Source organism: Argentina anserina, chromosome 6, assembly GCF_933775445.1.
Source record: "Argentina anserina chromosome 6, drPotAnse1.1, whole genome shotgun sequence".
In the NCBI taxonomy this organism is placed as follows: Eukaryota; Viridiplantae; Streptophyta; class Magnoliopsida; order Rosales; family Rosaceae; genus Argentina; species Argentina anserina.
The window spans coordinates 2,826,813-2,849,594 of record NC_065877.1 but is presented as its reverse complement, the minus strand read 5'-3'; the positions used below and the strand labels follow the sequence as shown (position 1 = coordinate 2,849,594).

At 39.2% G+C, this 22,782-nt stretch overlaps 1 protein-coding gene across 1 annotated transcript; it reads right to left on the bottom strand.

Annotated features, from left to right (window-relative positions):
- Positions 1-3,698: 3,698 nt before the first annotated feature.
- On the bottom strand, positions 3,699-4,283 carry LOC126800839 (uncharacterized). Its single transcript, XM_050528249.1, has one exon. The coding sequence runs from the start codon at positions 4,281-4,283 to the stop codon at positions 3,699-3,701; it is 585 nt and encodes a 194-aa protein (XP_050384206.1).
- Positions 4,284-22,782: the final 18,499 nt, after the last annotated feature.

Genomic DNA, 22,782 nt, shown 5'->3' with positions numbered 1-22,782 from the left:
CCAACAAGTTCATCCAACCCGATTGTTCCATCATCAGAAAACCTAGAAAGCCCTCTTTTGAAGTTCGTAATCTCTGACAACAATGGCAGGAAAACCCAACCAACGTGATGCCCAGACAGGTACAAGACCTCTTCTCGATTACCCAAACAACGAACCCACCAATTGCACCACCATCGGAGTGCTTGACGACAACACTGTGTTCTTAAACCCTTCTCTTGCCGTAATCCCAGAGCACTTCAACGCCGACTATCACCACCGCTCGCGAACTCCTCTGCTTGCCTTTAGGAACACCCCAGCCACTTTCAGGGGATGGAAATTGCACAGCCATCACGGGACCCCGTCGAAGCATGGCCCATTGTTTCCACAGCCATGCGAACATGGTATGAAGGTCGCCGCTTGATCGATCGCGACATCTGGGAAGCAGCATGAATCTTGGAAAGTATCGACCTCTCCTTTAACCTGACTCAAGATGGAGGCAACAAATGTGCCATCATGACCGCTGCTTGCTTTTGGAATTCCGCAAGTAATACCTTTGACTTTCAATTTGGTCAAATGGGTATATCTTTGCTAGACATATATGCTATCGTAGGTCTACCAGTTGGTACCAGGCCCTATAGAGACCAGGACTATTTTGATGCTGAGTGCCCAGTCACCGCCACCCACGACGTTGGTATCTATCAATCGTATGGCTTCTGGCTTTCCAGTTTTGATCGCAACCCTACTGCCAATGCTGGAATCGCCTTCTTGGAATTTTGGCTATCAAAGTTCATGTTCTGCTCCAACTCCAAGTAGATGACTGGGCACCACCTGCAACTCGCGACCCTTCTCTACAATGGCCACACTGTGGGTCTAGCACAAGTAGTTCTAGCAGAACTCTACCGTATGTTGCGCGCGCTTACCATAGAACCCCTCAATTATCATAAGCTTTCAGGGCCTATGTGGATTCAGGTCTACTTCGTGCAATTGCGAAATGAAAATGGAAGGGACTTTCGTTTAACTGAAGTGTTGGGAAAAACATTTGTTGGTTTGGAGCCCAACTTTACTCTTCGCTACGCAGCATGCTTCGAGTACTTCTACACCCTGGATGCCTCATTTCTTGACTCTGCACGGCTCCTTCTAGACCGCACTCACCCTGATGCCATCCGCGGAGGCTTTCTAATCCTCAGACGCTATGACGGGGAAAGTTGGCATCTGTTTGAATAGGTTGTTTCGATGGCGGACCTATCCCGACATCCCTGCAATGGAGTAGAGCTCTATGCCCCCATCTCTTCGCGAGGCAGTTAGGCATGGCTCAAATGGTTCCATTCCCTCCCATTTAGAGTCTGAACCTGTTTTCATCATGACGACGCCCCATGGTTCCCATCACTGACACTAATTCTGGGCACCAGCCCCAGTTGCAACCTACCCCCTTTCCTATGATAGCAAGTGGGAGTATCCTTCGCTGCTTCCGTGTCAACAAAGCTTATTCTCAGTGGTGGAAAAAGATCAATTCTGGCCAGTGGGAGCAACGATCGCGAGTCATCTTTCAATACATCTTCCAGACGGGGTTTAGAAGATACTTGCAGGAAGATCCTGAGGTTCCCAGTGATGAGGATTTGTTGCGAACAGTTATTCCAAATGCTGTCAGAATTGTTCCTTCAAGGGTAAAATCCTACCGCTTCTTCGAACTCCTACAGTTCTTATTCTAACACTGATTAAAAAACCACTAACTGGTTCATGTTGTAGGTTTTCGAGAACACAGCTGGTGCTTGCTCCTCCCACAGCCGTAAACGAGGGAGAATAGTGCAATCTGACAACGACGAGGATGATCCTGACGCCACAGACTTCAATCCTGTAAGTTTTCATCCATATTTGATTAACAATCTTAAAAGCTGTTGCAACCTCCGCCACTAACCAACGTCTGTGATCCTCAGTTGGTTCAGAGGAGAAGAATAGCTGCCTCAAGCACCTCTGCCCCGCTCGCGACTGATGTAACACCGCGGGCATCAACTAACCAGGTCAACCCTGAGCCAGTGACTGGGATCAGCAACCCAGAAACCACAATTGAGGTAAAAAGAACACCCTATTTGTTCCAACTGACTATTCCCTTATGAACCACTCTGACTTATTCTTATTTGATTTGTAGGTTCGCGAGGACTCAACTTTGCCACCTCTGTCTACCATTTAGACTGCTGCAACCGCGATGGAAGACGATGTTGTAAGTAGCCAAACACGCTGTTGCCCCCCAAGCAATAGTCTATTGTTTGCTAGGATGTAGTTCATTTACCTTATGTTAGTCGTTTTTGAATCAATGATATATTTCATGGTCTCTAACCCAGGTTCATGTTGACGCTCAGTCGCCTACCATAGAAGTCGCGACTGCTATCCAACAGGCTGTGATCACGCATGGGGCACCAATTCAAACTACTCCCCTCACCATAGTGGCAGGAACTCGGACCTTGGAGCCACAAACATCAATCAACCCAACGGCAGTACTCTCCCACTCCTCTTCAACTCAAATCCTGGAGCATGAGGTAGGAGATGAAGAATGTGTGACCAGCTCTCACCGAGAAGATGAAAATGCGGTCTGCAATATATCTCGGGCGCGATCTCCAAATCTGTATCTCTAATCTCAACCCTTGAATCCAAGTTCTTCTGCTATAAAATGAAACCCTAAGGAAAGAACACACAACGCTTTCTTCCGCAGCCTCCAACCATGTCTGTTCCATTTCTTCCTTCGAAACCCCTTAGGTTTCTTAAGTTTCATCCCCCAGATTTGCAAAATCAATAGCAATTTTTAAGAGTCTTATTCTACCCTCAAATGTGAGGTGGGAATCTTATTCCACCCTCATATCCTCCCTTCTTTGTAGTTCAGCACTTGGGATCTGCTCTTCATTAAGGGTTGTTCCTAGTGAAGGATTACAAGTGAGAGAGGGAGTGGCAGCCCTTCATGCGGCCTATTCATCATGGTTTAATCGCCGAGCATCGGGAAGCAGGCTGCCAAATTCAGGACTAGAGCCAATAGATGCTTCATGCTCGTCCCATACCTCTTTTGATACGCGAAACGAGCTGTTGCATCTCCTATGTGCAATATCCTCCAATCTTCCTTCTTTGAAGGAACATTAGGAGAAGTGTACAAATTAAGGCTCTGGATCCCTCATGCTACCACCAGTTTTCCAATTAGAAACTATGTTTGGCATCAAGCTGGTTCCAATCAGCCTTCAACTGGTGCAACTTAATCTCGAGTTTCTCGCGTTGGTGGGATAAACAGGAAAAACCGCGAAGACCTTTCCACCTAGCATAGATGGTATCAGAGCTTGTTAAAGCTCACATGTAATAGTATAGGTCTTATATAAAGTTTCTGGCCACAAAGTCATATAAATAAAACACCACTTGTTTCAAAAACACTTGTATTGTTTTATTGCGGCGTAACAAAAGTTACGACCAATTCGGGACCACAAGTATTGGTCAAATGTGTTACAAAAAATGCCAGAGCATGATTAAGAAACTCATAAAGTTTCAGAAACTCAATAGTTTCAAAATAAATTTTCGGGCCTCGCGACCGGTAGTAACGTTCGCAACCGTTAGTAACACTCGCGAACAACAAAATTTTCTGGGTAACGTTCGCGACCGCTAAGTACTGATTAGCCATGGTGTTGCCCCCCTGTTTACTTGGTTGAAAGGATGGAAACCAAGGAAACACTAAGTCTGAACCCCAGTTACTTTGCTTGCACCGCAGCCGGTGGATCTGCATACTCCCAAACACTAGGAAAGTACTTCTTAAGATGGCAACCGTTCATGGGATTTCTGTGAACATTCTCATCAGTGTCGCGAAGGTAATAAACGCTTTTGCCCATTACTTGATCAATCACAAAAGGACCTTCCCATTTAGCAGACCATTTACCACAACCATCAACGCGCTCACCATAAGGCAAACAAGCTTTCCAAACTAAGTCCTCAACTCCAAAGCTGCGTCCTCTCGTGCGTTTGTCATAAAGCCGTGCTATCTTTTTCTTTTCGGCAATAAGGCTGTCGAGAGCTTCCATCCGGCGAGAGTCCAAGTCCTCATGCTCTTGATGCATAGCTTGGCCATAGTCCTCGCCAATCAACTGGTGATGCTCGCAAACCCTCAGTGACTGAACATTAATTTCAAGAGGTAGTACTGCATCATGTCCATACATCAAGGCATAAGGTGTAGTACCAGTTGGAGTCCGTTTGGAAGTTCTATAAGCCCATAACGTGTGATCCAACTCTGTATGCCAAGATCGCGAATTTGCATCCAACATTCGCTTGAGTATAGACATAATGACGCGGTTGCTAGCTTCGGCTTGGCCATTCGCTTGAGTATAATAAGGACTGGAATGTAGAAACTTGATCTCCTAGCCAGCTAAGAATTTCTGAGTCTTTTCAGCCATGAAACCTGCCCCCCTGTCTGCTACCAAACACTCTTGAATGCCATAACTGGTGATAATATATTTGAAGTCAGTGATCACCTCTGCAGATGTCGTCTTTACTGGTATAGCCTCAACCCACTTGGTGAAGAAATCTGTAGCCAGGAGAATGTGCTTGTGTTGTAAGGAAGAATTGGGATGAATTTCCCCAATAAAGTCTAAAGCCCAACCACGACCCGGCCAAGGTTTAATTAATGGTTGCAGAGGAACGTCGGGCACATGCTGGACTGGTCCATGCATTTGACATTCGATGCAACCCTGCGCAAAGTTGATGCAGTCCTTGAGCATGATAGGCCAATAGAAACCATATCGACGAATGAGCCAGCGCATCTTTGGACCAGCCTGGTGAGAACCACAATTGTCACAATGAACCTCTCGTAAGCACCTCTTAGCCTCAGCTCCATAGATGCATCGCAGGTACAAGTCATCTTCAGCCCGGCGTAATAGTTCACCACCTCGAAGGACGTAGTTAGTAGCGAAATATCTAATCCTCTTGTCCACCGGTACAGAAGGATCAGTGAGGTACTGGATAATCGGTTGACGCCAATCCACATCAATAGTGTCAATAACAGCCACTAACCAGTCATTGTTAACCTCTTTCCTCGCCATAAAAGAGGTAATGTGCGTCTCTGAACCTTCAAAATCCTCTCACGAACGCCATCTGCCAAGCGAATGCTTGTAGCCAACTGTGCTAATTTATTGGCAGCGAAATTTCGTTCTCGAGGAATATAGTCAAGCACCACGTCTGCAAATTGGTCTAACAATTCCGATGCTCGCTCCCAAAAAGGGAGTAATGTAAAATTGTTGCACTTGTAAACACCCTTGAGCTGGTTAATGACGAGGAGTGAATCACCTAATACCTCCACCTCGGTTACTTCCAGATCAAGCAAAAGCTCCAAGCCAATGATGATTGCCTCATATTCTGCCTGGTTGTTAGTGCACTTCCATTCCAGTTGAAAAGAGTAACAATGTCTGACTCCGGAAGGATTAACCAATGTAACACCCGCTCCCGATAAATGATCAGTGATGCTGCCATCAAAATACAGAACCCAAGGATGAGTGTGAACAAAGAAAACAACCAAGTTCTGGTCTTCGATATCCTCCATAATAGGATAATGTAACAAAAAATCGGACACTGCCTATCCTGTGAGCGCCTTTAAGGGTGTATATTGTAAAGAAAACTTAGATAACGCCAAGATCCACTTGCCAATCCGACCCCTAAGCATAGGTCTGGTAAGCATATACTTCACTAAATCGATTTGCGCTACCACCACTGTAGTGAATGACAGCATGTAATGGCGGAGCTTGGTACCAGCAAAGTACAAAGCTAAACATAACCTCTCAATTGGCGAGTATCTAGTTTCAGCCTCTAATAAGGTCCGGCTCAGGTAATAAACCGCATGCTCAATCTTCTTGCCCCCCTCTCCATCACCATCTTGTGCTAAGAGTCCTGCGATTGAGTAAGGGGAAGCTGAGACCAGCAAAGTACAAAGCTAAACACAACCTCTCAATTGGCGAGTATCTAGTTTCAGCCTCTAATAAGGTCCGGCTCAGGTAATAAACCGCATGCTCAATCTTCTTGCCCCCCTCTCCATCACCATCTTGTGCTAAGAGTCCTGCGATTGAGTAAGGGGAAGCTGAGATGTATAGTTTTAACGGTATTCCATGACGTGGGGGTCGAAGAACATGTGGATGAGTAAGGTATTCTTTGATTTTATCAAAAGATGCCTGTTGCGCAGGTCCCCATTGAAACTCCTGATCCGCTTTAAGCTTCAGCAAAGGAGAAAAGACTACAGTTTTGCCAGCGGAATTAGAAATAAAGCGTCGAAGGAAGTTTATTTTCCCAAACAAACTTTGAAGTTCCTTCTTGTTCCTAGGTGACGGCGTGTCTAGAACCGCTTTTGCCTTGTCCTCCGCGACTTCAATACCGCGTTCATGCACTATGAAACCCAAGAAGTCTCCTGCGCGAACGCCAAAAATGCATTTAGCTGGGTTCATCCTGAGCTTGTGCTTTCTCATCCTGGTGAACACTGTCCGTAAATTCTCGATGTGATCTTCTTTCTTCTTAGACTTGACCACCACATCATCTATATATACTTCGAGGATGCCCCCAGTACATCATGAAAAACCAGGTTCATCGCTCGCTAGTACGTAGCCCCTGCATTGGTCAGACCAAATGGCAAATTGTTATATTCAAACACTCCAGTGAACCCTGGACATCTAAACGTTGTTTTATGCATGTCCGGTTCATAAACAGGAATCTGGTGATAACCAGCTGTGCCATCCATAAAAGATAATAGCTCGTGTCCTGCGACTGCATCTACTAACATATCCGCCACATGCATAGGATAGACATATTTTGGTGTTGCAACATTCATATTCCTGTAGTCCACACACACGCAAATTTTGCCATTTTTCTTCCGCACTGGTACTATGTTTGACAACAACTGAGAATATTTAGCCGGTCAGATAATACCGGCTTGGAACATGTTTTGAACCTCTTTCTTAACTGCTGCTGCTGTGTCTGCACTCATTCGCCATGGACTTTGTTGTACAGGCTTATACCCCTCCATTATGGGCAAGCGATGGCAAACCAAATCTGGGGACAAGCCCGGCATGTTCTCAAATTTCTCAGCAAAACAATCACGGAACTCTTGCAGCAACTCTATCAAACGTTGTCTCAGTTCCTCATCTAAGTGTTTACTTATTCCAACCTCCATGGGCTCTTCTGTAGTCCCAAGATTGATCTTTTCCACTAGATCTTTCACTTTAGGTGGAGTGTCATCCAGAGCTACTGGGGCTGGTTGAATGACCTCCTCCTCTGCTTGAACCTTAGTTGAATGATCCTCAATGCACTCGACTAGCGTCACTGCTCCCCAGGCCTCTTGCTCCTCTCTGTAAATAGATAAACGTTGGAGAAAGGACACGTAGGCATGTTCCTGCTCCTTGGCCAATGATGTACTCATGGATGATTACTTTTTGTTTTCACGATGAAGCCATGTCGATTTATATCTGTTTTAACTTGTACTAAACCCCACCGCATCAATTCCGTAGAAGTCACCCCAACTGGATGACCCTTGGTATCGATTCCGGCAACTCCTAAAGGCCTCATGTCACCATAATAGTATTCCGCATCCAAAACGCAGGAAGCAACTGAGTATGGTCAATCGTCTACTCTTACTAGCTCTGCCTTATCCGTTGCTGGATCCCACATCAGCATTTCTTGGTGTAGAGTAGAAGGGATGCAGTAAGCTCTATGTATCCAATCCCTGCCAAGTATGATACTGTATGGAGCGGTGCAATCTGTAACGAAGAATGTCTGAAACATCTCAGAAGGTCATATCTTGACTTTGAGGATTAAGACTCCCAAGGTCTTAGTTAAGTTGCCAGCAAAACTCCTGACCTTAAGATTGCTACTGAGAACCTTTTCCTTTGCAATGCCTAGTGCTTCAACTGTCTTTACTGTAATAATGCTAACTGTTGCACCGTCGTCGACGAGGATTTTGTTCACTCTCTTGCCATCCATCTCAGCTGATATGTATAAAGGTTTAATGTGCTGAGTCATGGTCGTTGTAGGCTTTGTGAACATCATGAAGAACCTTTGAAGCTCTGTCATCGTGCGAGATTTATCAGCTCCCTCTTTCCTCGTGTCTTTCTCAATAGTTGGCACCTCTGTAGATGACAACTCTGTGACTGTACCCACTTCCTGGGCATGCGTCTCACCTCCGATGAATAAATGAGATGACATCGGCCGTGGAAGAGCATACTTCGAGGACAAAGTGAACACCATGTTGCAACTAGGAATAGTATCTAGCCTCGGTATTCCTTCCTCAATGCTATCTCCATGACAGAGGTTAAACATGTTGCAATCTGGGGTAGCTGTCATGTCTTTATCATAACCTTCCTCTGGTTCGTCTTCTGGATCAGAAAACTCTAACCCTTGCTCATTACCACTTTATTCTTCCATATTGTCATCCGGCATGGACCCAGTTAGTGTTCGCGAGGGGAACTTGCTCCTGAGATACTCCGTTAGTGATTGCTCCTGATGAGCTTTAGGAGGAATAACCACTGCCGCAGTCTCCACTACCTCTGGAACCACAAGTGGTGGTTTTTTCACCGTTGGAACCAGTAGTGCTGGTTCTTTGATCTTCAGCTTCCATTCAAACTGTGGCTTGGTTCTCTCTGTAATTAGTTCCTGATGGCCTGGCTTACTTACAAACCTCTTTGGCATCCACTAGATTGCGTAGGCTGCGCAACACTACTTCGTTGTTGTTTCTGCTTAATAGAAACACCATGTGCGTGTTGTTTGTTTGTTGCTCTGTCGTCACTGGACGCGTAAGACAACCTATCATGGATTGAAACTCTTTGTGTACGAGCAGTTTCCATTGGTCGTTCAATTCGATTATGAACGCTTTCCCTGGGGTATGGTTCCTTCTTGTGGCAATCATTCCGGCGAATATGCACATATGGCTTGAAACTAAGTTTTTCAACTGTCTCTCGCAACAGCCAAGGTGGTTGTTCTAGCTGGTCGCGAGAGAGCTCTCTTTTATTATATGTCTCTAGTATTCGCTTGGCCTTTTCCCATCTTTTCTGTACGTTCCTTTTCTGAGTTTTTGTAGCCTCCAGAGCTCTTCCATGCTCCTGAACGTACCAGACATCTGGCTTTAATGACCTCGGGGCAGGTGGTATGTATGGTCGTTATAGCGCCTCGCGCAAAGCTTGAGTTTCCGGCGCATTCGCCCCAGCTCGCTGCCTTCCAAGAACGTTCGCGACCCCACTAAGATCTGTGTGTGGCCTTTTCAACACTTGAGCATAAGTGTCTATCTGAACTCTAGCTTTCTTGGGGTTCTTCCTCTCTGAAAGATTTGTCGGCGAGCGAGGCCTCTGATGCCTTCGTGATTCCTCGCGTCTGTCAGCATTATCACAGTCTATGGAACACTATTTCTTGCATCGATTGCAAAGGACATAAGTTTTTGCCTTTGCTACGTTCTGTTCCTTGTTCTGAACAACGCGTTTTTGTTTACCCGGATCAGATTGTGTGGGTCTTGCAACCTCTTTCTCCATGGGCACTCCTTTCGCTGTTGTCATCATACCCAGCTCGGGATCTGAAGCAAAAGACAACACTCCCTCATCTAACCACTGATGTACCTGGTCCCTGAGCTGTATACAGATACGAGTATCATGAGTCCAAGCGTTATGAAACTTACAATACTGTTTACCTATAACTTCTTCCACAGTCAGGAACTCAGTCCATGGTACAATGGTTTCACCCTCACCAATAAGCTTGTCCAAAGCCCTAGACTTCAATGCATGTCGTCTAGCTATCTCTACGGCAGCCACTTCATCATCTACCTCTTCGACCCACTGTTCTTCGAACGGATACGGTATGTAGAAAGGATCTACATGCGAGTAGATAGTAGAAACTCTCTTAGTTCCAGATGGAACTACATAGCGTGGTTTCAAAGTTCCAGGGTGATAGGATACATGCGGACCTTTTGGAACTGTGGCATTGTCCTCCATCTCCCTGAGGAACACTTGGTAGGAACCTAATTTGTTCATTAAGTCTGCCATGCTAGAAAAGTTGGCATCATGATGTTTGGCCCACTGACGGGTCTCCAAACCTTTTATAGCGATGCGAATGGCATCCTGTTCCGCGAGTGGTGTTATGCACTTTGCTTGCTGAACCTTGAACCTCTTCAAGAACTCCACTGCCGACTCCATTGGCTGTTGATACATGGAAGTCAAAGATGACAAATCCACTTCAGGCTCAACACTTCCAAAAGTCGTTTTAAACATCGTCTCGAGCATGAACCTATCCGAAATGGACCTTGGCGCTAACTTAGAGAACTAAGATAGCGCCGGCCCTGATAGAGATGAACCGAAAGTCCTCATCTTGAAGACTAGATCAGATGCGTACGGCCCGCAATCGCTGTGGAAACGCGATATATGCTCAGCTGCATTCTCGGAACCCTCTCTTGAGAAAGTCTGAAACTTGATTGGTCGATAACCTGATGGCCAAGGACATGCTGCCACCCATTCCGGGAATGGACTCGTATAAGATATGTTCGCGGTAGCATGACCATGAATGGTCCTCACACTTTCCTGGATCATCTTCTGAACCTGCTCCTTGGTAAGGCTCTGGCCCTCTTCCACTTCTTGCTCAGACTCTTCTCGATGCTCTTCTCGTCGCTCGTGACGGAACTGGTGTTGACGCTCTTGTCTTCCGCCTGGTTGAAGAAGTGCCAATGCTTTTTGTAAAGCTTCAACCTCGGGGGTGTTCGACCGTCTTGAACTTCCAAACGTGAACTTTCCCTTTTTAGCCTTCATCTTCCTCTTCCTTGCGAGTTTGACAAGCTCAGCATCTGATTTGTCAGCCTCATCACCTCTGGCCACGTCCTCTTCTGCGCCGTTGTTGTTACCGGCACTATCCTTCATGTTGGACCTGGCCTTTTTGGTGGTATTAGGCTTGTCATGGCTCTGTTTCTCGTAAAGCCCGATGACAGTCCGTTGGATCCCCAACGCTTCTTCGATTTGATTGAATCGCTTATCCTGGCCAGCGAACTCTAAGTGAGCATTGTTCGCGTACTCATTAGCACCCAGAACTAACTTCTTCAACTTGTCGTTGGTTTCAGCCAGCTGCTGACCATGTGTCGACTGTAGTTGCGACACACTATCCAACATTCTCTCAACTGCAGTCATTCGATTGCCGAATGACTCCTCCAACGCCTTGACAACCTGCATCAACTCCTTGAAAGCTAGCTGGATATCTTCCGGTGTCGCCATCACTCCAATCTTCAGTAATGCCTCCACCGTTGTTAAACCTCTGCAAGTCGCTGTGTTGTGAGGAACACAATGCGAGTGCTCTAGTTTCGAACAAGAGGGATATCCTCACGAGTAAGGATTCTGGCTTGCTATCTTGACACCGTCCCACTGGGCGTGCCAAATGTTCGAGCTGGGAAAACGGATCCTCCTCAGAGAACAATCAGCAAGCCCCGGTGTCGAACCCTAAACGGTTCGACCCTTCGTTCTCTGTTGTTGTTGGTGTGCCAGTACCTTTGAGTTAGGTCCAACTTTTGCTTTGTTTAACAATGCTCGCGCTCATGTACTGTCTTTTTCTCAAACAATTGCTCCGCAGTTGCTGATAAACCGTTGAAGTTCGAATGACCTATACACAACCGGAGTTGCCAAGTACCTTTCACTCCACCTCAAGTAGATGGCTGATCTTACTTTTGACCGCTTAGGGAAAAGCAGAGCTTATATTGTGTCGTTAATAACAGGACTTTCTCGCGAATGAGATTTGCTGACTAGTGAAGACTTTTGTGTTTGCTAGAAGCTAGGCTAGCGACTCGATGGACTTGACTCTAGTTGCCGAAGTTAATCGGACTTGTTTGCTACATGCAGCGCGAGGCGTACATCTAGGTAGCTTCGCTCCGATGGGAGACTTGGTTGCCGAAGTGAATTAGACTTTTACTCCGTGAGGAGATTTGACTATGCGGTTGCGCGATAGTTTGTTTGACGTTGCGTGTCTTATTTCTGCATATTCGACTCCTTTATATAGAGAACACAACTTGTTCTTTCTTGCGAATCAAGCCTTGAGAACCTCTTAGTTGATTTGGATTCACCTTCCTCATTCAACTCAGATTCTATACAGCGTTAGTCTCCTAAATCTATTCAAATACGGCATGTAATCTTCCTATGTGATATATTTTCCCCAAATAACCGGTCCACGAGTCTAAGTAGTCTAGATAATATCGGAGTATTATTTTAGGCCCAAACAATGCCAATGGTGTTATCTATTTTCCTTAATAAAAAAAAGGAGTGCTAGGGTGCCATAATATAGCGCCAAACCCGGCGCAATATTAAGTGGCATGTCACATCACATTTTCATATCAATAATTAAAATTATATAAAAATATCATTTTAAACGAAAAGACAATCATATCCTTGTTAATCTAACGGTTCTAAATTATTATAAAAATATTTTTTGTTCTTTATATCATTTCTTCTTTATATTCATCATAATAATACTTCTAAAATACAATTAAAAAAAATTAAAATTTACGAAAATATGTTTGAAATATGTGTGTGCACACGCGATATATATATATATGTGCACAAAATATATTTTCAAAAAATATTTATATACATAAAATATATTTATTTTTAAATTTCAGACGATATAAGGTAATTATAACATTTATATTTAGATGAAAACTTTTGGTAAGATTTTTTTGTTTTGTTTTTTTTTCTGAAATGAAATATTCTGTAGTTATAGTATAATCGATTTAAGGAGATATGTAAGATAACAAATGTTATTTTTCGTAGAGTATACATTTCTTAATTAATATCATATTTAATACAATTATGTCGATAGTAATATTTCTAATGACAAATATGTCAAGATTCATGATTTTTTTATTTAATTATTTTATATTTACGATTAATTAATGGCTATAATTAATTAATACAATTACCATATAGACACTCCACACACACGTATATATACATATATATATATATATCACCCGCGCACACATACATACATATATAAATATATCTATATATTCAACCATACTTTGTATATATCGTATTTTTATTACATTTTGAAAGCATTTAAAAAAATAAATGATATAAAAAAGAACTACAATTTTGTTTATAATAATCTAGAGCCGTTGTATTAACAAGAATAAAATTGTCTTTTCATTCAAAAATGACATTTTGTGATTATTGTAATTGCTGACATAGCAAGATGACGTGGCATGCCACGTGAGAATGCGGCGCCGGATCTGGAGCCATAATATAGCGCTAAAACATTTTTCCTAAAAAACATTAAATGTCCAAACAACTAACACATTGATTGTATTCTTTTTTTAAATGATAAATATAATTATGTTTTATAAAATTCATTCGTGGTCTGAATAGTAATTACATACTCCTCCGTTTTGACTATGCACAAGACAAGAGGTCATGAGTAAAACTCAAATCTAACATGCGGTATAGAACTATTCTTTAGAAATAGGGTACGCTCAATTATTTCTTAAATTTACCTATTTTACGACTTAAACGAACATAACAATAGGCAAAATAAAGACTAAATTACATTCAATTAATAAGTTAAATGTAGAATCAACTCTTCTGTTTTTGAATAAGAATCTTAGTTCAACATTTCTGCTCATACAGATAAAAGACAGCAAAATCATTAAAAAACAAAATTATGTTTACAGATAAATACAAATACATAGTACGTAAAACTTAATTAACATAACTAATCCCTAGATTATTCTTTTCCCTTGACTGAAACTATACTATCCACACAAACAACGCCCTGAATATCATCTCCTAGGTGCAGGCCATGAATGGGAAAATATCTGAGCTTTCCGGTAAGGAGGTTATAGAGGACTACGCGGCCATCTTTGGCGATCATAAGAACCTCGTCCATTTTCCAAAAGGCCAATGACCTCCGAACAGCATCTACCGGCTTTACGGACAAATACTTTGTCCAAGATTTCTCACAACTAGAGAGGTAGTACTGTTCATAAAAGTTTGGCAAAGAGCCCTTACTTTTTAGGTAATTTACGTTACTATCATCATACATATGGGTTATCATCATATTTGTCCTTTTTGCCGACTCTTACTCTGCTTTATGTGCCTCTTCTTTTCTCAGCTCTCTCCTCATATTCTCTCTGCCTCTCAAATCAAAATCTTCCAACAAACTGAACACAACTTCAATTGGTACTGTCTGCACTGAAGAATCTTCCGTTGTTGGTGAGTTCCCATATTTAGAGATTAATTTCATGTTTCAACTATTTGTTTTCCTCCATCATCATTGATTCTTCTATGGGTTTTTGCTGTCTCCGTAATCATCTATCTCTCGGAATCGGATCTTTCTCAATTTGGGTGTGGGTTCTTGATTCATTCATAATTATATCGCTTTTCGTTTTTCTTCCGATGTTGGGTAATCATCAGCTTTTATTAGCTTTCAATTTTTTCATTAAGTTTGATATGATTGTATTTCAAATAGGAGGTGAAATATGATTGTATTTCATTAGCTTTCGAAGTCGGGCTCCTACTTCGTTTTCATTATTTTCTTTGTTGTGTGTTGGCTATCATCAGTAGGCGACTAGCTGAGTGTTTGATTTCGAGAAATTGCTTTTCAGTTTGAGGCCATCAGGTTATGCGTTTTTTACATTTGTTGATTGGGTATGTTAACTAATCCAGTTCATTGGAAATCTTTATCATATTCTGGTATTTCGTTAGACATATAGAGACAGAGATCGAGGTCAAAAGGCGATAGAAGAAGCGATCTCTCTCCGGGTATGTTAATTGATTCTGGTACTTGGTTCAATTTTTGTTTGAAGTTTTTTCTTGTTGTGATGATTGAGCATATACTTGGGTCTTGGAATTTTTGCGATTTTAGATGTTTGGGCATTGACTATTGAACTCTATTTCAATGATCATGCGGCAGCCTTTTTTTCTTGCTCAAGTAAGAAATTAATAGGATTTGGCTCTTGCTGTGATGATGGAGCATATACTTGGGTGCGATTTTTTGCGACTTTAGATGTTTGGGTTTAATAGGAATAGGATTTGGTCAAAACAGATGAAGACATGAGAAATCACTATAAAGAGCATATACATTGAGAAATCCTATTTGATTTCTGGGCTTCAATTAGATTTGCAGAACTAGAAATCGGTATAAGTTCTCTTCTTTTCAATTAGATTGGCATAACCAAAATTAGGTAATTAACCAAAAAGAAGGCAGTGAAATAGGAAAAACAATAGTACATATATCTTTTAATTTTTGGAAAGAATCATATGCAGTCTGGTTTGGCTATTCTGTAAGAAGGGTTTGCAAATTTGGAATTGTATTTGTTTTCTGCAATTGGGGGTTTTTTTTATGAATTGTTTACCAACTCAGTCAACATTGTTAACCTGCTAGACCTGGTGTTCAACAAGAAATTAATAGGATTTGATCAAAAACAGATGAAGACGTGACAAATCATTATAAAGAGCATATACATTGAGAAATCATATCTGATTTCTGGATTTCAATTAGATTTGCAGAACTAGAAATCAATATAAGTTATCTTCTTTCAATTAGATTGGCATAACTAAAATTAGGTAATTAACCAAAAAGAAGGCGGTGAAATAGGAAAAACAATAGTACATATATATTTTAATTTTTGGACATAATTATATGCAGTCTGGTTTGGCCCTTTTGTAAGAAGAGTTTGCAAATTTGGATTTGTATTTGTTTTTTGCAATTGTGTTTTTTTTTTATCAATTGTTTACCAACTCAGTCAATATTGGTAGGAAGACTTAGTGTGTTATTGCATTTTACTTTCTATTTTACTTGATAATTACATAAGATCTTTATTTTCTATCACCCAAACATGTACAGTTTGTGATAGGAAATTGCAAACTTTTCTATGAGTTTAATGACTATTTATATTGAATAGTATTGACAACATTTTAATCTATGAGTAGGTATTGAAAATTGTTTGTGATCACAACATACAGAGACCCATAAAAAATTCTATGCTTTTGAGTTTTATTTGCTCAGGTTATTTAGATTGTTGCTCAGAAATAAAGTACACTGTTTGATCTCCATGTTCATGTGAACTATAATGCATAACCATAACCCATCTCCTATAACTTTAAGTATTAACTATAATTGCTCTTTGATAGCAATGTTAGGTGATAAAAAACTTTCATTCCAGTGTGTACAACCACTCTCCTCACTTTCATTAAACAACTTTTAATGGGAATTACCAAACATGTACAGGAAATGAGAGAAGAAAATGATTAAGCTAGAATTAAAGAAATATGTAATTACATTATTTTAAGAAAAATATCTTTATACTCTATATTTTATAAAGATGTATAAATCAGTATAATAATGTAAGAAAATATTAGAAGTTAGTACTCTTTTTATCCTTTGTTCAATAACTTGATGCACTTTAAAAAAATGTAAGACATATGATGGTATCATTCTTATTTGTACATTAGGTTTTTTTTTCAATGCACTTTTGGTCAATAATGCTAATACTTAATTTTTAGTCTATGCTAATACTGATTTTTTATTTTCAATTTTGATTTGTTGTTGTTTGGTTGTGGGGATTGAGTTTGTTTTCTTCTGTCTAATACTCTAATTCTTCTTTATAAATAGATGGATGTCCAGTGTTAATATTGTGCATTTATATAAGTTATGTTGGATTGAATGGAATCGAAGCCGGTTGGGTTGTTTGTTGTGCTTACCTTCGAGGATTCATCTGTTTTTGATTTGGCTAATCAATTTTGAGGTAGGGAGATCAATATGTTGCTGTGTAAGTCCCTCCATTATTTATTATTCTTTGTTCTACTTGGGTTTGAAAAATTAGTGGATGAGAAAAAAGAAAGAGATGAGTACGTATGTGGGTTTATGTGGGGTTGGTTATCCATTTATGCTGTTTTTTGGGTGATTGTGTGTTGTGTTCAATTCCTGTCGAATTGTAGTTACTTTCTTCTTTAAATTTGTCTATCATGCTTGCAATTGTGTTTTGGAGGTAGTTTCAAAAGATTCTTATGCCTGCACAGGTATGTTATTATATGTGTGTGTGAGAGAGAGAGAGAGAGAGAGAGAGAGAGAGAGAGAGAGAGAGAGAGAACAATATGAAATCATCTCAGTAGCGTACAATATGAAATCAACTCTTTGGTTTTGGTTTATTTGGTCTCACAGATTTTATGCAAAAAACTCTGTGTTGTTCTCCTACTGCTTACCTATATGTTCCTTTGCGTCATTGCAGTTTCTAATTGTACCTCAGGTATGTTGATTTGCTATTAGTTTCATGTAAATACCTGTAAATAGGCACTGCACATCTACTTTAATGATCATGGTTGTTATGTGCTCCATTTGTTACATTTTCAATTCGTAGTTTGTTTAGAACAATTACCAAATAAGAATGAATATATATATATATATATCAGTTTATTATTTAGTTAAGTTTTTTGATTGTTTGATGATGCGTTTTTATAGCAAGTATGACACCTGGAAGGAAGTCGGAAAGGATGAAATTTTTTGAACAAAATATTTTTGGGAGTGTGGCTACTGACCCAATAGAAATTGAAGGGATGTCGGTGGTAGCTGCAGGTGATATGAGAAATGAAAATGCAACTTCATTAGGTATTTATATTTTGTTGTTCATGCTATGTGAATTTTCATTAATGGCAATCTTATAATGAACAATATAATTTACTGCTGCTTTTGCTTAAATCATAAACTTTGTCTCATCTAACATAATGAACTATTCATATGACATTGGCTCACTTACACTAGCCTTTTAGGAACTATCCTTCACACTTTCAAACAAGACCTCTACTCTTATACAAACTGAATTGATCTTAAATATTTTAAATTTGTTTATCTGATTTGGTTTTAAAGTTTCACAATATCAAATTGGTAAATAGTTGTGTCTAATATTTGTTCACTGACTTTTATGCAACACAGATGTGATACCTACAAGAAGTGGTAGAAAAAGGAAGTCAATTTGTACTTTAGATGAAGGGACAAGAGGATTACCTCATGCTCATATTTTATTTTGGTTAATGAAAAATTATAAATGTTATACTTCAAATGACATTGACTCTATTATATCTGCCGAATTACCAGATAAAAACATTAATCTAATTCTTTTTAACATTGTTAGTCAATTTATAATTCACGGACCATGTGAACCTATGAATTCAAAAGCTCCATGCATACGTGACAGAAAATGTACAAAATCTTTTCCTAAATCATATAGTGATTACACTGTATTTGAAGGAATTAATGCTCCTATATATAAACGTCGAAATGATCCTATAAAATTCACAACAAAAAATGGTCTAGAAATTGGAAATCAGTTTGTTGTTTCTTATAATGCCGAACTTTTATTAACGCCACATGAATTGTAGATATTTAACGCCACATGAATCTATTTGGAGACTATTTAAATTTTCAATTCATTCAAAATATCCTGCAATTCAATATTTAACAGTTCATTTACCTTTAGAACAAAATATTATTTTTAAAGAGACAGAAACAATAAATACACTAATAAATTATAGATCTATTTTACGTACTACATTAACTGCTTGGTTTCTAGCAATTGAACAATATAAACATGCTAAAGAATTAACTTATCCTGAATTTCCTACTAACTTCGTATGGAAACTCAATGATCAAATGTGGGAACCTAGACAACGCTATGAAACTATTGGTAAAATGGCTTATGTTAGTTCTACTCGAGGTGAAACATACTATCTAAGAATGTTACTAAATAGTCAAAAAGGTTGTTGTAGTTACCAGGATATAAGAACAGTGAATAATGTTATGTATCCATCATTTCAAGAGGCATGTCAGGCATTAGGCTTATTAGCTGATGATAAAGAGTGGATTGATGCATTAGTAACTTCTTCTGTTGTTGCGACTGGACCACAAATGAGACAATTATTTGTTACAATTCTTTTATTTTGTGAAGTGGCACATACCCGAAGATTACTCGACATATTTTGGCCTAATATGTGTGAAGACATTTTACATAAAACTCGAACAGAGATGAGGATCCCAACTTTAATTATACCAGAGTCAATTTTGAAAAATCAAATGTTATTTGAATTGGAAAAATCATTTAATTTATTATCATCTTCATTAATAAAATTTAAACTACCTATGCCAAATATAAATGACGTTTCCGATTTCAATAATATATTACTGAGAGAAGAACTTAACTGACCTGAATTTACAAAAAAAAACAACACTCAATTTATGTCACTCAATTAAATGATCAACAAAAAAAGTTTATGATTATATAATAACAGTAGTTGAACAAAAAAAACCAGCAACTGTTTTTGTTCATGGCAGTGGTGGCACTGGAAAAACATTTTTATGGCACACTATAATTTGTAAATTGAGATCCGAGGGAAAAATTGTATTAGCTGTTGCATCTTCTGGAATCACTTCATTATTACTTCCGAGTGGACGAACTGCACATTCAAGATTTAAAATTCTGATTGAAATAGAAAAACAAACAAATTGTTTTATAAATAAAGGAACTCATCTTGCTGACCTTATTAAAAAAACAGACTTAATAATTTGGGATGAAGCACCAATGTGTGATAAACGTTGTTTTGAATCATTAGATGAATGTTTACGTGATATTTTAAAAGATCCTACGACACCAAATACTAATATGTCATTTGGTGGAAAACCAATCTTATTAGGAGGAGATTTTAGACAGATATTACCAATTGTTTCCGGGAAAGGTAAAGAAGATATTATCCAAGCATCAATAAATCATTCAAAATTATGGAAGATATTTAAAGTATTTAATTTAACTGAAAACATGAGATTAATGAAGAGAGGATTAACTGAAACACAATAACATGAAATTAATGCATTTGCCAGTTGGATATTACAAATCGGCAATGGTCAAATTGAATCACATTTTAACACGTGCGATGATGATACATCATGGATAGAAATTCCTAAAGAATTATTAGTTCAATGCAATTCAAATGCAATAGAAGCAATATTTTCAGTAATGTATCCAAATTTCAGTGTAAATTATAGCAATTCAGACTATTTAAGAGAACGTGCTATTGTGATCCCACGAAATATAACTATAAATGAAATAAATAATTATGCAGTTGATTTACTACTAGGTGATAAAAAAAATTATTTAAGTTGTGATTCAATTTCTCATGACAAAGGCAGTAATGAAAACATTGATCTTTTATATCCAATGGAATTTTTAAACCAATTAGAGTTCAGTGGATTACCAACTCATGAATTGATTTTAAAAATTGGTATGCCGATAATGTTGTTGAGAAATTTAGATCAAATTTGAGGATTATGCAATGGCGCTAGATTAATAATAACTAAATTATTTGACAGATTAATTGAAGCCGAGATTTTGACAGGAAATAATATTGGTCATAAAGTTTTCATACCAAGAATTATTTCATTAAAAAATGAAGATAAATGGCCATTTAAATTTAAACGGCGATAATTTCCAGTTAAACCGTGCTATCCGATGACTATCAACAAAAGTCAAGGTCAGTCACTTAATTAAGTTGGCGTGTATCTTTCTGACCCCGTTTTTACTCACGGACAACTTTACGTTACTGCATCTAGAGTTACATCAAAACATTGCTTAAAATTTTTGATACGTAATGATGAAGAATTTCCAAATAAATACACTAAAAATATTCTGTTTAAGGATGTATTAACCAATTTATAAATAATAACGAATGTCAAAAGTCAAAAATCAGAATGATAATTTCTAAATTTATTTTATCATATATATTTAGAAAGGTCAGTTACCAAAAGGAAAGCAAAATTCATCTTTACCTCTATTATAATCAGTTTGTAGATTTTCTCTACCAACCTAATTTTTAGTGGAAACCAAAACTTCCATCTTATCTCGATTCAATCCAAAAATATCTCTGACAATACCTTATCACAAAAGTATCTTTCTTATTAAAAAAATCAAGTTTTACAATGAATGCTGCTAAATATCTCTGACAATACTTCCATTCTTATCACAAAAGTATCATTCTTATAAAAAAATCAAGTTTTACCGTGAGTGTGTGCTAAATATCTCTTACAATACTTCCATTCTTATCATAAAACAATCCTTATTATAAAGTAAGATCAAGTTTCACAGTGTGCTAAAAACAAAAAATGGCATTGATCTGTAATTCTTTAGGCACCCAAATTATCATTATCAAGTTTAAACAAAAATAGAAAGGGTTAACTGTTACTGCAACACACAACTTCGTCTTCAATTCTCATTACTGCGTTTTGGCACCCACATAAAGAAGAACTGGGTAAGCTTCATGGATTCCTTCCTAATTTCATATTTCTGAACCTCTCCATTCTAATTTCTCCCTATTGTCTTATTTTAATATATAATAAATTTCTATACCTCCGTCTCTATTCTTCATTTGCATTTTAGGATTCAATTTTGGACGCCTATCTCCTTTATAAGCTATTTAAGATTCAGTTTTGGTTTTCATCTGTTTAGTTGGGTTTTCGTTTTCATTAGGTCATTAGAATCAGTAATCTAATCTTTGTTATTTGTTATTTATATGCTCTGCATCATTTATGCCTTAATTTTGTTATTTGTTTTCTTCTTTGTTTTTCTGTATAGTAAACCATATGTATAGCAGTGCAACTATACCTCAATCTCAATCTGTATTTGTTAACTATTTTGCAGTAGTTTGTTGGTTCTGATTAAGAGCTCATCTGAGCTTTGCTGAGCGTCGTAGAAGTCAAATATTACACTGAAAGCAGTCAAACGGAAAACAAGAAAGAAAAAATCTGATGACAGGTCAACATCTCTCATCACCATCAGCTGACAGCTGTAATCCACCAGTCAATCAAATCAATATCCTCAACATCTCTCAACAAAAATAAGTGAAAAAAACACCACGTTTTGTTTTGGTTAATGAATATGCATTAAAGAGGCAAGAGCCCAAATAAGGCTGAGAAAACTCCAGCCCAAAAGTACAATGAAGCCCAACTGATCTAATCTCAAACAAACAGCAAGAGGAAGAAGATACAGAATGGGCGCAAAAGGAGGAGACAAATCCTCCGAAGTCCGAACAAAAATCAAGGCGGGCAAGGAAGACCATCATTACGCAGTACCAGAGTCAGGGACGATGGGGGTGTTCCCGACCAATTACGGGGACCCATCGACCGGTATCCAAGCTTTGCAGCTTCATGCGCGGCCCTGTTTGCCGCCCTGTGAATCCACTCCCATCTAACCCGATCAAACCCACGGCTGCGCCAGAGAATCTCATCAATGATCTGGTTAGTCTTCCAATTACCCCTTGCTCCTGTTGAATTTAGATCCGAAATGATAGTCAGAGAATCAGATCGGAAAATGACCTCCTCATAACCCTTTTGAAGTGCCAGATCAACCCCAGCCAAGAGAGCCCGAGCCTCAGCCAATTCAGCACTCTCTACCGACAATTGAAAGGCCATTCCACCAAGAAGCTGAGAATATTTGGTCATTCCACCAAGTGGTGGTGTTCTTAGTTGGCCTCCAAAACGTGAATCGATCTCTCACCCATCTTCACGGTACCATCTCTATGATGCAATTTCTTATTAGTGTCCTGTGCTCTCGCTTTATGATTTATACAATAGGTAATGAACCAAAAACAAAGGGACACAGCAAATATGGCAGAGTTTTGCAAAATGCCAGAAGAGATGGTGGTGTCAATCCTATCACGGTTGCTTCCAAAATCTGTAATGCGATTCAAGTGCATCCACAATTCCTGGCAGTCTCTGATCAATAGTCCGCAGTTCATATCCAAACATCTCCACTTTCAA

Bases quoted from the DNA above. Each gene is read 5' to 3' on its own strand.
- LOC126800839 (XM_050528249.1), bottom strand. From the start codon at position 4,283: ATGTCTATACTCAAGCGAATGTTGGATGCAAATTCGCGATCTTGGCAT.